Source organism: Dipodomys ordii, unplaced genomic scaffold (assembly GCF_000151885.1).
Source record: "Dipodomys ordii isolate 6190 unplaced genomic scaffold, Dord_2.0 Scaffold26, whole genome shotgun sequence".
Taxonomy (NCBI): domain Eukaryota; kingdom Metazoa; phylum Chordata; class Mammalia; order Rodentia; family Heteromyidae; genus Dipodomys; species Dipodomys ordii.
This window is the reverse complement of record NW_012267242.1, coordinates 8034784-8047495: the sequence shown is the minus strand read 5'-3', so window position 1 is coordinate 8047495 and position 12712 is coordinate 8034784. Positions and strand designations below refer to the sequence as shown.

The 12712-nt window shown below is 37.9% G+C and overlaps 1 protein-coding gene across 1 annotated transcript in view; it reads right to left on the bottom strand.

Annotated features, from left to right (window-relative positions):
• The window catches only part of Mark1 (MAP/microtubule affinity-regulating kinase 1), a 108630-nt gene that overhangs the window by 64776 nt on the left and 31142 nt on the right, over positions 1-12712 (bottom strand). The window contains exon 2 of the mRNA XM_013014988.1: positions 5304-5362. Within this exon, the coding sequence (XP_012870442.1) occupies positions 5304-5362 (59 nt within the window). The remainder of the gene's footprint in view (positions 1-5303; positions 5363-12712) is intronic.

Sequence of the window (12712 nt, the reverse complement as noted above, 5' to 3'; positions counted from 1 at the left end):
CACCCAGTAATGGGTGCCTTTTAGAGAAGTGATTGACTCCAGAACTGGGGATGGGGTAAGGGAGACTAGAAGTTTACAAGATCAACCTGGAATATCTTATGTCAGGATCAACAACACCAGAGTCAGCCTGAAAGTGCTCTCAATGTCACTTCCTTCTTTAGCCATAAAATAGCAAGTCTAGGATTGAAATCTGGGAGTCTAAGTCTAGGATTCTAAAGACAAGCCACCTAGCAACAGACTTAAAACATTTACTTTATCACTTAAGTACAGGAGGTGCCTTTTTTAGCTTCGGAGGATAACTGTAACTTCTACCTTGCTTTTTGGGCACCACTTGCTTTTTTTTTTTTTTCTTTTTGTCAGTCCTGGGGCTTGAACTCAAGGGGCTTAGGCGCTGTCCCTGCGCTCTTCAGCTCAAGGCGTGCGCTCTACTGCTTGAACCACAGCGCCACTTCCAGTTTTCTAGTGGTTTATTGGAGATTAGAGTCTCATGGACTTTCCTGCCCAGGCTGGCTTTGAACTGGGATCCTAAGATCTCAGTCTTCTGAGTAGCTAGAATTACAGGCATGAGTCAACAGCGCCCAGCTACCACTTGCTTTAAGGGGTATATTTTCACAAAATCGAGGGCAAAGAAACACTTAGCAGATCACACAATTGAAACACAGCTGACAATAACAAAGTAAAAGCTTCAATAACATAAGAGCTTTTCCAAATCAACTGAGCTGTGTGGTAAGTGCATGGAAATTAAAATTTTGGGCTTGGAAATTTCTATTATTTCAATTCATTACTTTTTTATTGTACTTGGTCAATACCGCATGTAAAAACTCACAATTGGGGTAGGCTTACTATATAACAAAGTATTTTAAATGAGAACTAGATGAAATAAAGCATTTAGCATAGTATACAGCACAGGCTCAATACCACAATCCATGTAATTACCACCTTTGTCATATATGAAAATGGAGATGCCTTTTATTATTTCTGATATCAGAAAAATAGTCTTAAAGACAGCTATTTTGAAGTTAGGAAGTGAACTATGGTAGAAATTCTAGTTTCTAGCTATCTATTTTGTTTTCTAAAGATACTTGGAGAATCATTCTTAAAAAGGGTTAACATATAGCTATTAATTGTATAATGTTTTTCCTTCTGAGGCAAAGCACAAATACTTACTTACATACTGAGCCAGCAATTCTACTTCTAAGAACTTAGCCTACAAATAAACTCCCACACATGCAAATGTGAAATAATTTATGTACTAGTCAAACATAACTTACTGCAACAAAACATTTATATTATTACATTAGTCCAAAAACAGCCTAAATAGTTCTTGAGAGGAAAGTTGGTACAATAGAGTACTATTTTTGAAAAATAAGATCTTTATGTAGTGATATGAAATACCCAAGATACACTCTTAAAAGAAAGAAATGAAGGTAATATATGCTTCCATTTGTGTAAGAAGATTCACATTTTCTTATAAAGTCATCCCTTGATATCTGACAAAGAAAAATTCCAAGACCCACCACAGATAGAAACTTAGAAGATGCTCAAGTCCCTTGCTCAAAATGATGTAGTATTTACATATAAACTATCCAACATTCACCTATATAATACTTCAAACAATTGCTAAATACTTATTATATCTATACAACATAAATGTTATGTAAATAATTATACTGAATTGTTTAGGAAATAATGAGGAAAGGGTCTAGAGATGTTCTGACTTTTTTAAAAAAAGATTCTCCATTTATTTAGTTTATTTACTTAGTTGAATCCAAGATGTGAAATCCACAGATATAGAGAGATGATTATATAAAACTAAAATATCTCAACAACTCGTAGGTTGAGAAGAAAACTTTTCACTAGTTTACTTTTTCCACCTATTTGAATATATTACTAGTCATCATAAATATTTAAACAGAATATAAAGCTATTAAAAGTAGTTGGTTTCTATCTTCTAAGTACTTACTTGCAAGGCAAATTAAGTGGGTTATACCTGAATTTATTCACTAAATGCTAACTGAATACTTATGGTGTGCTGACATTTTTAAACTATAATTTCATGATTTACTACTTGATGAATTTTGCTATCACTGGGGAACTACAATCCTATTCAAATCACATTTATGAATAAGCTTGGTAGGTATAGTACATTTGCATCCACTTGCCTTAGCTCTTTTAAAAATCAAATCAAAATGAAAAAGAGAACCTAGCAATGGTTTTCTCTCAGTAAATTGACAAATAATAAGTATCTTTTGATCTGTGGATGAAGACTTTTAGTGGTTAGACGTATGGTGAAACTGTGATATTAACCACTGACAGATTACTAGATATGAAATATGTCTTCAATCGTGATTCTCTCATCTGGCTTCTCCTCTCCCTCACCATGAGTAGAACACCATGGCAACTGCTAGTGATTCCTAACAACCAGTCCAATAATCATCACAAAACAATCATTTACTCAAACTGACAATACCTTCAATGTGGAGTGCTTTTTTAAACATAATTTTATTCAGTCTCACTGGAACCTAGAGAAACAGAAACTGTAATCACTGTCCAATTTAAACATAAGCTATCAGAATCTCAGGAAGTAAAACAAATTGTCTATGGTCTCACAGCCAGCATACGGCAATTTCAGGAAACAAACTCTGATTTGTCCCACTGTAAGAAGCTTACATTCTTCAGAAGAATGTGAAGCTACTTCCTCAAACTTTCTGCCATTCCAACAATATCAGAGGAACAAGGAAAGTAGATGTTCAGGACTCAATTCATAGCTGAGTGTCTACAGAGAACTTGTGTTCTCATCCACGGAGATTTTACAGGGAAGGCTCTGACCCAAATGCCAGAGGCCTTTGGTTGCTCAGCTTTGCAAACAATTAAAAACAACATGGTGAAAGGAAGAGATCAAAGGTCCACTAGAACTTTATTAAATGTTGTTAATAGTGTCTATCTTGAGTGTCCTCTGAGGTTTATGTTGAAGGTTTGGTCCCCGGTTGGTGGTACTACTTTGAGGAGGTGAAAGTTAGAGGTTGGGGGCTCAGCTAGAGGGAGTAGATCTTTGGGGTGTGCCCTTGAAGGAACCCTGCCCCTTCTGCTCTATTTTTGCATCTCAGCTGCCATGAGGTAAGCAGCTTTGCTTTTCATGCCCCTCCCCTCTATTGTGATGTTCTGCCTCACTACAGACCCAGAAACAAGAGAGACAAGTGGTCATAGATGAAAACTTCTGAAACTGTGAACCAAACTAAAACTTATCTCCTTTAAGTTGATTTTTCCCAGGCATTTTATCACAGCAATGAAAAGCTAACAGAAGTGTGGACAAGGAAAAAAGTCCTCTCACTGTCTACTGTTATATGTAATACTACTATATATAGTTAAGAGCCTTTGAGTAGCAGGGCCTCTACTTTTCCCTAGACTCCCAGTTACATTTTGTCACCCGTATGTCCTCTTTGTAATAGATCCAACACGAAGGGCTCAAGAAGGGCACAGAATAGTGCCAACCCTCACAAAATAGTACAAGCACAAGCATATATTCACACTTCAGTATTTTCTTCTGCTATTCCAAAACAATAAAGACTTCAACAGGAAGATCATAGACCACTTTACAAAGCAAATGTTAAGAGTGGGTTTCTCAGGAGGCTGGGAAGGTGGCTCAGTGGTAGAGTGCTTGCCTTGCATGCATAAGGCCCTGGGTTTGATTCTTCAGCACTACACAAGCAGAAAAAAGCCGCAATTGGCGCTGTGGCTCAAGTAGGAGAGCACTAGCCTTGAGTTGAAGAGCTAAGGGACAGCGCCCAAGCCCAGAGTTCAGGCCCCACGACCACCACCACCACCACCAAGAAGTGGGTTTCTCAGGATATTACCATAGGGACACTCGTAGCTCTCAAAAGGACCTTGATATTGTAGCATTCTCTGAAATGAGTTAACTAACCAGAGATATTTATGAGTCTAAATGATAGTCACTTCTGAGAAAACTAGATCATCCAAATTACAAGTTAAATGGACAGTGAAAGAAATGGAAAAGGTATCTGATGAACATGATTAAAATGCAGTTATTTTATATTTTACTTGCTTTTCACATCTATTCTATTCTTAATGAAAGAACTGTTGCAAACAATACCTTACTGAAATATAAAAGGAGATATGATGTTTTTTATTTCCTTTTGCACAAAATAAGTAGCTTTGTATGTTCTTCCATTACAATTTAATAGGATTTTATTTTCATTTTAAAAAAACTAACAGAATGGGGAAAGATTAGAAAATGTAATCTTCTTAAAAATGAGAAACCACTTGAGCCACAGCAATACTTCTGGCTTTTTTTCTTTTTGCTTATGTGGTGCTGGGGAATTGAACCCAGGGCCTCATGCATGCAAGGCAAGCGCTCTACCACTGAGCCACCTTCCCAACCCCTATAGCTATTCCATACCAGGTGATTATCAGTAACTTGAAGCAAAAAAAAAAAAAGTCTAGGTTCAGATAAAATACTTTCATTAAAATGTTTGGATTACTTCCACAAACACTAGTACAGTAGCAAGAGTAATGTCTCCAAACCTAGACAGCTTGGTTTGAGCTCAAGGTCTGCAATTTATTTAGTTATTTGTATGGTTTTTATTGTAAAAACATGAGGTTACATGAGGTTACAGTTACATGAGCAGGTAATGAGTACACTTCCTATTGAGCATTGTTGCCTCCTCCTTTGTTTTCCCCCTACCATCCCTTCCCTCCCACCTCCACAACTATCCCCCACCCCACCAAAGTTGTAAAGTTCGTTTTCAACATAGTGTTTTGTGCATCTCATTGTTACAATGGGTCAACCTGTATATAGTGTTTTGTGCATCTCATTCTTACAATGGGTCAACCTGTATCCTTATTTAAGCATTTTGTTTTTTCCCTTCCCCTCCCCAAATTAGAGAAGTGTATATATAAGAAAGGTCTGCAATTTATTAGCTGTGTTAACTTTAAGTTATTTATCCAACATATCCTAAGTTGCCACAAGCAGAAAAATGTACAACTTTAAAGAGATCATACTAAACTGTTACCCAAATGCCAACATGGATCTTCTAACACCATCATTTCTTTTTTTTTTATTTTAAAGATACTATACAGAGGGTTACAGTTACATGAGTGCGGTAATGAGTACACTTCCTCTTGAACATTGTTACCCCCTCCATTGTTTTCCCCCTACCATCCCCTCTCTCCCTCCCTCCCTTCCCCGAGGTTCTTTTTTTTTATTGTAGCACCATCATTTCTAAAAGAGCCTCCCATCAATTCTTCTTCATCCTTTTAACTTTCCCCCCCACATTACTTATTACCATCTGTTCTCCAAACCATGTGGAAGGTGTATGAGGAGGATAACTGTCCAAGGTTGACCCTGAGGAAAAAAAACCAGGAAACATAAGGAAAGCAAAAAGGGCCGATGTGTAATAAAAAAGGTTCTGACTAACAAAGCATAAGGACCTGAGCTCAAACCCTAGTACTGATAAAAAAAATCATCCATAGTCAATCTAATTTGTAATCAACATACCTATAGTAGTTTTGTACTGATCAACTTAGATAAGCCGAAGTTCCAAATATATGGCTTTGAGATGTCTTTTGCCATGAATGAAACATGCACAGGACTGGAAGACACATGTTATACTCTAGTCCTAGGTCAAGTGCTTTTTTTTTTTTTGTGAAAATACTGTACAGAGGAGTTACAATTACATGGGCAAGATAATGAGTATATTTCTTATCAAGCATTGTTGCCTCCTCCTTTGTTTCCCCTTCCTATCCATTCCCATCTCCCCCCCCCACCCGCCCACACCCCCATACCCCTCCACCCCTGGCCAAAGTTGTAAAGTTCGTTCTTCAACATAACGACTTGTACATCTCATTGTTGCAATGGGTCCACCTGTATCCCTATTTAAACAATTTGTTTTTTCGCTTCCCCTCCACAAATTATACCAACATCAACTACAGTGAAAACAGTGGTTATACCACAGGGGAAGGACATACAAAGCAACAAAGAAATAATCTTATAAATGTGTTAGAAACAATAGCATGTAAGAAAAAACATTTGATATGTCTCAGACATATACGAGTTATTGCAAATAAGGGAAACCATGGGGCCTATGTTTCTTTGGGCCTGGCTTACTTCACTTAATGTAATTTTTTCCAAGTCTTTCCATTTCCTAACAAATGGGGCAATGTCATTCTTTCTGATGGAGGCATAGAATTCCATTGTGTATATATAGCACATTTCCTTGATTCATTCATCTACTGAGGGGTATCTGGGTTGGTTCCATATCTTAGCTATGGTAAATAATGCTGCAATAAACATAGATGTGCTAGTAGCTTTAGTATGGTCTTGTTTGTGATCATTTGGGTAAATGCCCCAAAGTGGGATTGCTGGGTCATAGGGGAGTTCTATGTGGAGTCTTTTGAGGAACCTCCATACTGCTTTCCAAAGTGGTTGAACAAGTTTACACTCCCACCAACAATGAAGTAAGGTTCCCTTCTGTCCACATCCCATCCAGCATCTGTTGTTATTAGAGTTCTTGATTATAGCCATTCTAAATGGGGTGAGGTGGTATCTCAATGTTGTTTTGATTTGCATTTCTTTTATGGCTAGGGAGGTTGAGCATTTCTTCATGTGTCTATTGGTCTTTCCTCTTCAGAGAAGTTTCTCTTTAAGACTTTAGCCCACTTATTTATTGGGCAGTTGTTTCTTTGAGGATTTGTTGTTGGGGGATTTAATTTTTTGAGTTCCAGGTATATTTTAGATATGAGACCCTTGTCCATTGTATGGCTAGTGAAGATCTTCTCCCAATCCATGGGCTTTCTATTGATCTTGCTAGCTATGTCCATTGCCATGCAGAAGCTCTGCAACTTCATGCAATCCCATTTGTCCAACCTTTCTTTGATTTGTTGTGTTTCTGGGTCTCTATTAAGAAAATTTCGGCCTGTGCCAAGGAGACCTAGGGTTTCTCCTATTCCATCCTGTGATGTTTTCAGAGTGCCTGTTTTGACTCCGAGGTCTTTGATCCATTTGGAGTTGATTCTGGTGCAAGGTGATATATAAGGATCTAGCTTTAGTTTTCTACATGTAGTTAACCAATTTTGCCAGCACCATTTACTGAAGAGGCTGTCTTTCTTCCATTCTATTTTTTTAGCTCCCTTATCAAAGATTAGATGGCTGTAGGTCTGTAGGTTCATTTCTGGGTTTTCAATTCTATTTCATTGATCCCGAGGTCTGTTCTTGTGCCAGTACCAAGCTGTTTTGATTACTATGGCTTTGTAGTAGAGTTTGAAATTTGGTATTGATATTCTTCCAGCACCGTTCTTTCTGTTAAGGATTGTTTTTGCTATTCAGGGTCTTTTATTGTTCCATATGAATTTTTGAATTGCCTCTTCTATTTCCTTGGAGAATGAGGTTGGAATATTGACAGGTATCGAATTGAATTTGTAGATATCGTTGGGAAGTATTGCCATTTTCACGATGTTGATCCTTCCAATCCAGGAGCATGGGAGGTTTTGCCATTTTCTAAGTTCTGTTTTGATTTCCTTTTTCAGGTTTTTAAAGTTTTCATAATAGAGGTCCTTCACTTCTTTGGTTAAGTTAATTCCTAGGTATTTTATTTTTTGTGGAGCTATGAATGAAGTTGCTTTCCTAATTTCAGCCCCACTTTTCTCATTGTTGGCATACAGAAAAGCCATTGATTTTTGAGGGTTAATTTTCTTCCCTGCTACTTTGCCAAAGTTTTGAATCAGCTTGATTAATTTGGGAGTGGCGGCCGTGGGATTCTTTAAATACAAGATCATGTCATCTGCAAAGAGGGAGTTTTACTTCATCTTTCCCTATTTGGATCCCCTTTATGTTGTCTTATTGCTGTAGCTAGGCATTCTAATACTAGATTGAAGAGAAGTAGAGAGAGTGGACATCCTTGTCTCATTCCTGATTTAAGAGGAAATGGCTTTAGTTGTTCACCATTAAGTATAATGCTAGCTGTAGGTTTGTCATTGTATTGAGGAATGTTCCATGGATTCCTAATTTTTCCAGAACCTTCATCATAAAGGGGTGTTGGATCTTGTCAAATGCCTTTTCTGTATCTATTGAAATAACCATGTGGTTCTTATCCTTGCTCTTGTTGATGTGATGAATTATATTGATTTGCGTATATTGAACCAGCTTTGCATCCCTGAAATGAATTCTGTTTGATCGTGGTGTATGATTTTTTTGGATGAATTGTTGAAGTCAAGTGCTTTTGACTTAAATAAAAAAGTAAAGTCACAGCACTTCAACTCCCAGAGTTGAACTAGAATACTCTTGAAAGGGAGACCAGATCTCCTTGAAACTAGACAACTTCTTAGGGTGATGATGCACTGGACTAAAAGCCATTATGTTTGGGTCAAAGCTTCTGGAAATTAGATTATCAATAAACTTACAGAGTAAGTCTGTAAGTGACTTCACAGCGAAACCAATGGTTTACCCAAAACAACCTATGTTACTTTCCCAACTCTGGAACACACAATTGAAATACACATAACTCAGCACCTGTCAAAGCCCATACAAATCATCCTAGGACTGCAAATGAGGGTATTAATATCAGAAAATGTCAGGTAGAAGCCATAAGAGCTAGTAGAGTTTACTAAAATAGTAAACCAAAAGTAGTAATATTGCTTCCTGGGTAGACTGCAGGTTAATGTTACTATAAGCAATTTAAAAGATGCAGGGATAGTAATCTTACCACATTTCCACCCAATTCACGTTTTGGGCTTGAGCAGAAGACCGAGGAATTTTGGACAATATATTATCAAAACTTAATCCCTGCTGGTAATTCCAATGATGGTTGCTATTATAGATGTGGTTTGCTTCCTGGATCAAATCAACACATTACAACTCTTGACATCTAGTGTATGACTACTCAGCTGGTGAATGCTTTCTTCCTCCCATATGTGTTAGTCAAGAACACCCAAAGCAATGTGCTGCTTTGTTCACTTTTATGCCTCAGGAATATTTCACATCTCCAGCCTTACTTTACAATCTAGTCTAGGGTTACTCGACCCCAGCATAGCAGACAATTTGAGCCAGATGATTCGTTCTTACAGGAGATTGTCCTGTGCACTATGGGATGTTTAATGGCATGCTTGCCCTCTCCTCCATTCACTAGATGCCAATAGTTCCTAACCCCTATTTGTCATAACCAAATATGTCTCCAAACACTATCAAATGTCTTCTGGAAAGTATCTCCAAATGAAAACTACATTTAGTTCACAGCAACATTAATACAATCACTTCTCCTTTCACAAGATGCCACACTAGCCCATCATGTTGCTAATACTAAACTGAATAGATATGGTGAGCAAGAAGTTACCACTTCTCTAGAAATGTTGTCAATACATCAGTATACCAAAAATATACTCCAAAAAAATTCAGGGGCCTGACTCTTCAGTGAAATTCCCAGGGGCTTAATGGTCTTTCCCATGTTGAAATATTCCTTTAAGAAAAAAGAATTACATCCTTCTACCCTTAAGAGAAAGGCACCATGTATTCTGGTTTTAAAAGTAATAAAATGTAATATAAATTATGGGTAATCCAACAGAGCTCTGGGATTTCTAGGCAAGATAACAGATTAAAAGCTTCCTCCATTCAATCTTGAATAAGAAGGGTCAGATCAACAAGAGATGGACTATATCCTGAAAAGAGAATGAGAGGAAGGCTGGGCACAAGTGGCTCATGCCTGTAATCCTAGCTACTCAGGGGGCTGAGATCTGAGGATTGTGGTTCAAAGCCAGCCCAGGCAGGAACAGCCATGAAACTTTTACCTCCAATAAAGCATTAGAAAACCAGAAGTGGTGTTGTGGCTCAAGTGGTAAAGTGTTTGCTTTGAGCTCAGGGACAGCACCCAGGCCCCGAGTTCAAGACCCACGACCGACAAAAAAAAAAAAAAAAAGAGGAAGAATATGGAGGAAAAGCTGAAAAGCATGAAGAAACAGAAAGGTTCTACAGAACAGCAGGAATCAATCCATACCTCCAATTACAAACACAAGGTAAGTCCAACAACCCTAGTGAACACAGACTTGGCAGTCTTCACCACAGGAGAAGCCCACACTTCTCACAAGCCTTGAATCTAGTACAGGAATTTGATGAGACATCCCTTCTGCATGGCAGGCCAGCACTGGGGAAGAAATACATTTTGTCACTCCTCATACCTCAAAGAGCCACATCAAGGCAACATCTTGAAAAAAGGCCAATTATTTCTAAGATACTTTGAAGGTTAGATATATTTAAAAATTAATAACAGTATGAATAAATCTCCCTGAATATTATTTGTGCCTCATCTAAATTGGTACTCAGAAAGATGGCTCATGCTATGCATATAAGCCACCCTCTTTACATAGTCACTCATCCCCACCACCTTAGTGAAAATGAGGGTTATATATGGGCCTGGCAACATGTAGTAACATTTACTAAGGCAAATGTGTCAAATGCAGAGAACAACACTGAGCTCCCCAAATGGAATCATTCCTCAGGGGGGTGGCAGTAATAGCCAGTTAAATGGTGGCAGGCTGATCATACTGGACTGCTCGCATGATAGAATGGACAGTGCTTTGTCCATTGTCTCATTTTTTATTCTACCTAGAATAAACAATTTGCTTTCCACTTTACAGGATGATTCCAAAATCTCCATTGACTGGAATCACAGAACAATGTTTCCCGTCATGTTATTTTTTAACTATTATAGTATTCCACACAACATTGCTTCTAGGAAAGAAATGGACTGTATTGCAAATGAAGCATGAAAATTAGTTCCTGCTGGAGAATTTACCAGTCTTACTATATTTCCCAATAGTCTGATGCACCTGGCTTGGTAAAACATTGGAATGGCCTTTTAAAGATTTTGTAACAATGCCAGCTGGGTGACAACACCTTGCAGAGCCGGAGTAACATCTTTCAGGATGCAATATATGTACCATAAGCCAGTGACTAATATATGATGCTATTTCTCCCACAGCCAGAATTCACAGGTTCAGGAATCAAGAGACTTGAACAGGAGTAGCTTCCCTCACTATTATCCTTATAGACCCACTAGTGAAATTCTTTTTCTAGTCCCTGCAACTTCTAGAAGGTGGTACGTAGGGAAAAAATGTTCTACTAGGTATTACAGCAATATTCCTTTACACTGGAAGTTGCAACTTCTTCACAGTAGTGAATTAATAGATAAAAAGGTTATCATACTGAGGTGAATGATCCTATCAATGGAAAATTGTGTTGCTATTACATAATGACTGTAAGGAGGAGTATGTCTAAATAGCAAGAGCTCCTCTGGGGAAGCTCTACTTACTCTTATGTCCTGAGAGAAGTCAATGGAAAATTACAACAACCCAATATAGACACAACTTCTGAAGGCCCAGACTCCTGAGGAATGAGGGGTTTGGTTATTTCACCAAGTAAAAACTATAATCAGCTGAAATATTTGCTGAGGGCAGAGGGAATATGGAATTAGTAGTAGAAGGTAACTACAAATATCACCTATGACCACGTGACCAGCAACAGAAATGAAGACTTTAATACTTAGAAACATTTCTTATTTTGTTATGATGATATTTGGGTACATATTAACCAATTCTTCTCTTTTTATTCCCATTTCCCTATCATCTGAAATTAAAGTGTTAACATAATTTCTTAATGCTAACATGGGAGATACAGCAAATAAAAAGTAAAATGTGGCCAAGGAGAAAAAAAAATATCATCCAAAAATGGACAGAGACCATATCTTTTTGTAAGGAGAGGATTTGCATGTTTTTTGGAATGTCTATGATAGCTGCGTCACATTAGGCAAAGGAATAATTTTGCTACTATCTTTATTTGGAAGTTAAATATAGTTAAGAGAAGTGTGGGCACAAACCATACTTAAAATAGACAACCAAAATGACAAGAGAGATGGACTGAATGGACTCAGTGTTAATTGAGCCAGGCTGAAACTGTGGTTCCCAGAATTCTCTTTTCCCTGTGGCCTTGGGTTAGAATTAACCACAAGAGAAACTCGCACGCATTTGGAAGGCAAAAATGAAAACAGCAACCTTTCTAACTTCTGAAAATCAGTACAGAACCAGACATAGCTCATGTCTGATGGAGCTGATGTGATGGCATGTCTTCCAGGCATGGAGCAGAGCCAGGACTCATTGTACTGGATCACTTGCTTCAATTGCTATGAATCTGAATCCAGGTGCATGGGTAACTGATAGGAAATACTAGAGCTCATCCTACAGGTCACCTCTTTCAGACTAAAAGCAGTTTTAGTTTAAGTTCTGGTTCATCTTCACAGGCTCCGGTTCATCTTCACAGGTTCCAATTTGTATTCACTTTCCCTCACATCCCATTCTTCTTTCTTTTCTGATCTTGGCCCCAAAGATTTTTGCCACCTAATAAGAGACTCTGAAACAGCAATCCCATACAGAATGCTTAAACAGTTCCCACAAATGTAGAAATTTGATCCCTTAGTAAAGCTTTATTCTAGATCACTCATAGGACTCTGCTTCCCTGACTGAACACTGATGCAATAACATAGATCAGAATGTTCTTACTTAAAAGTTAAGTTTGTTGAACATGGACTTGTATTTCTAATTTAGGTTATGATTATGAAAATTTTAAATTTACTGGGCACTGGTGGGTGACTCACACCTGTAATCCTAGCAACTCAGGAGGCTAAGATCTAAGGATCGTGGTTCCAAGCCAGCC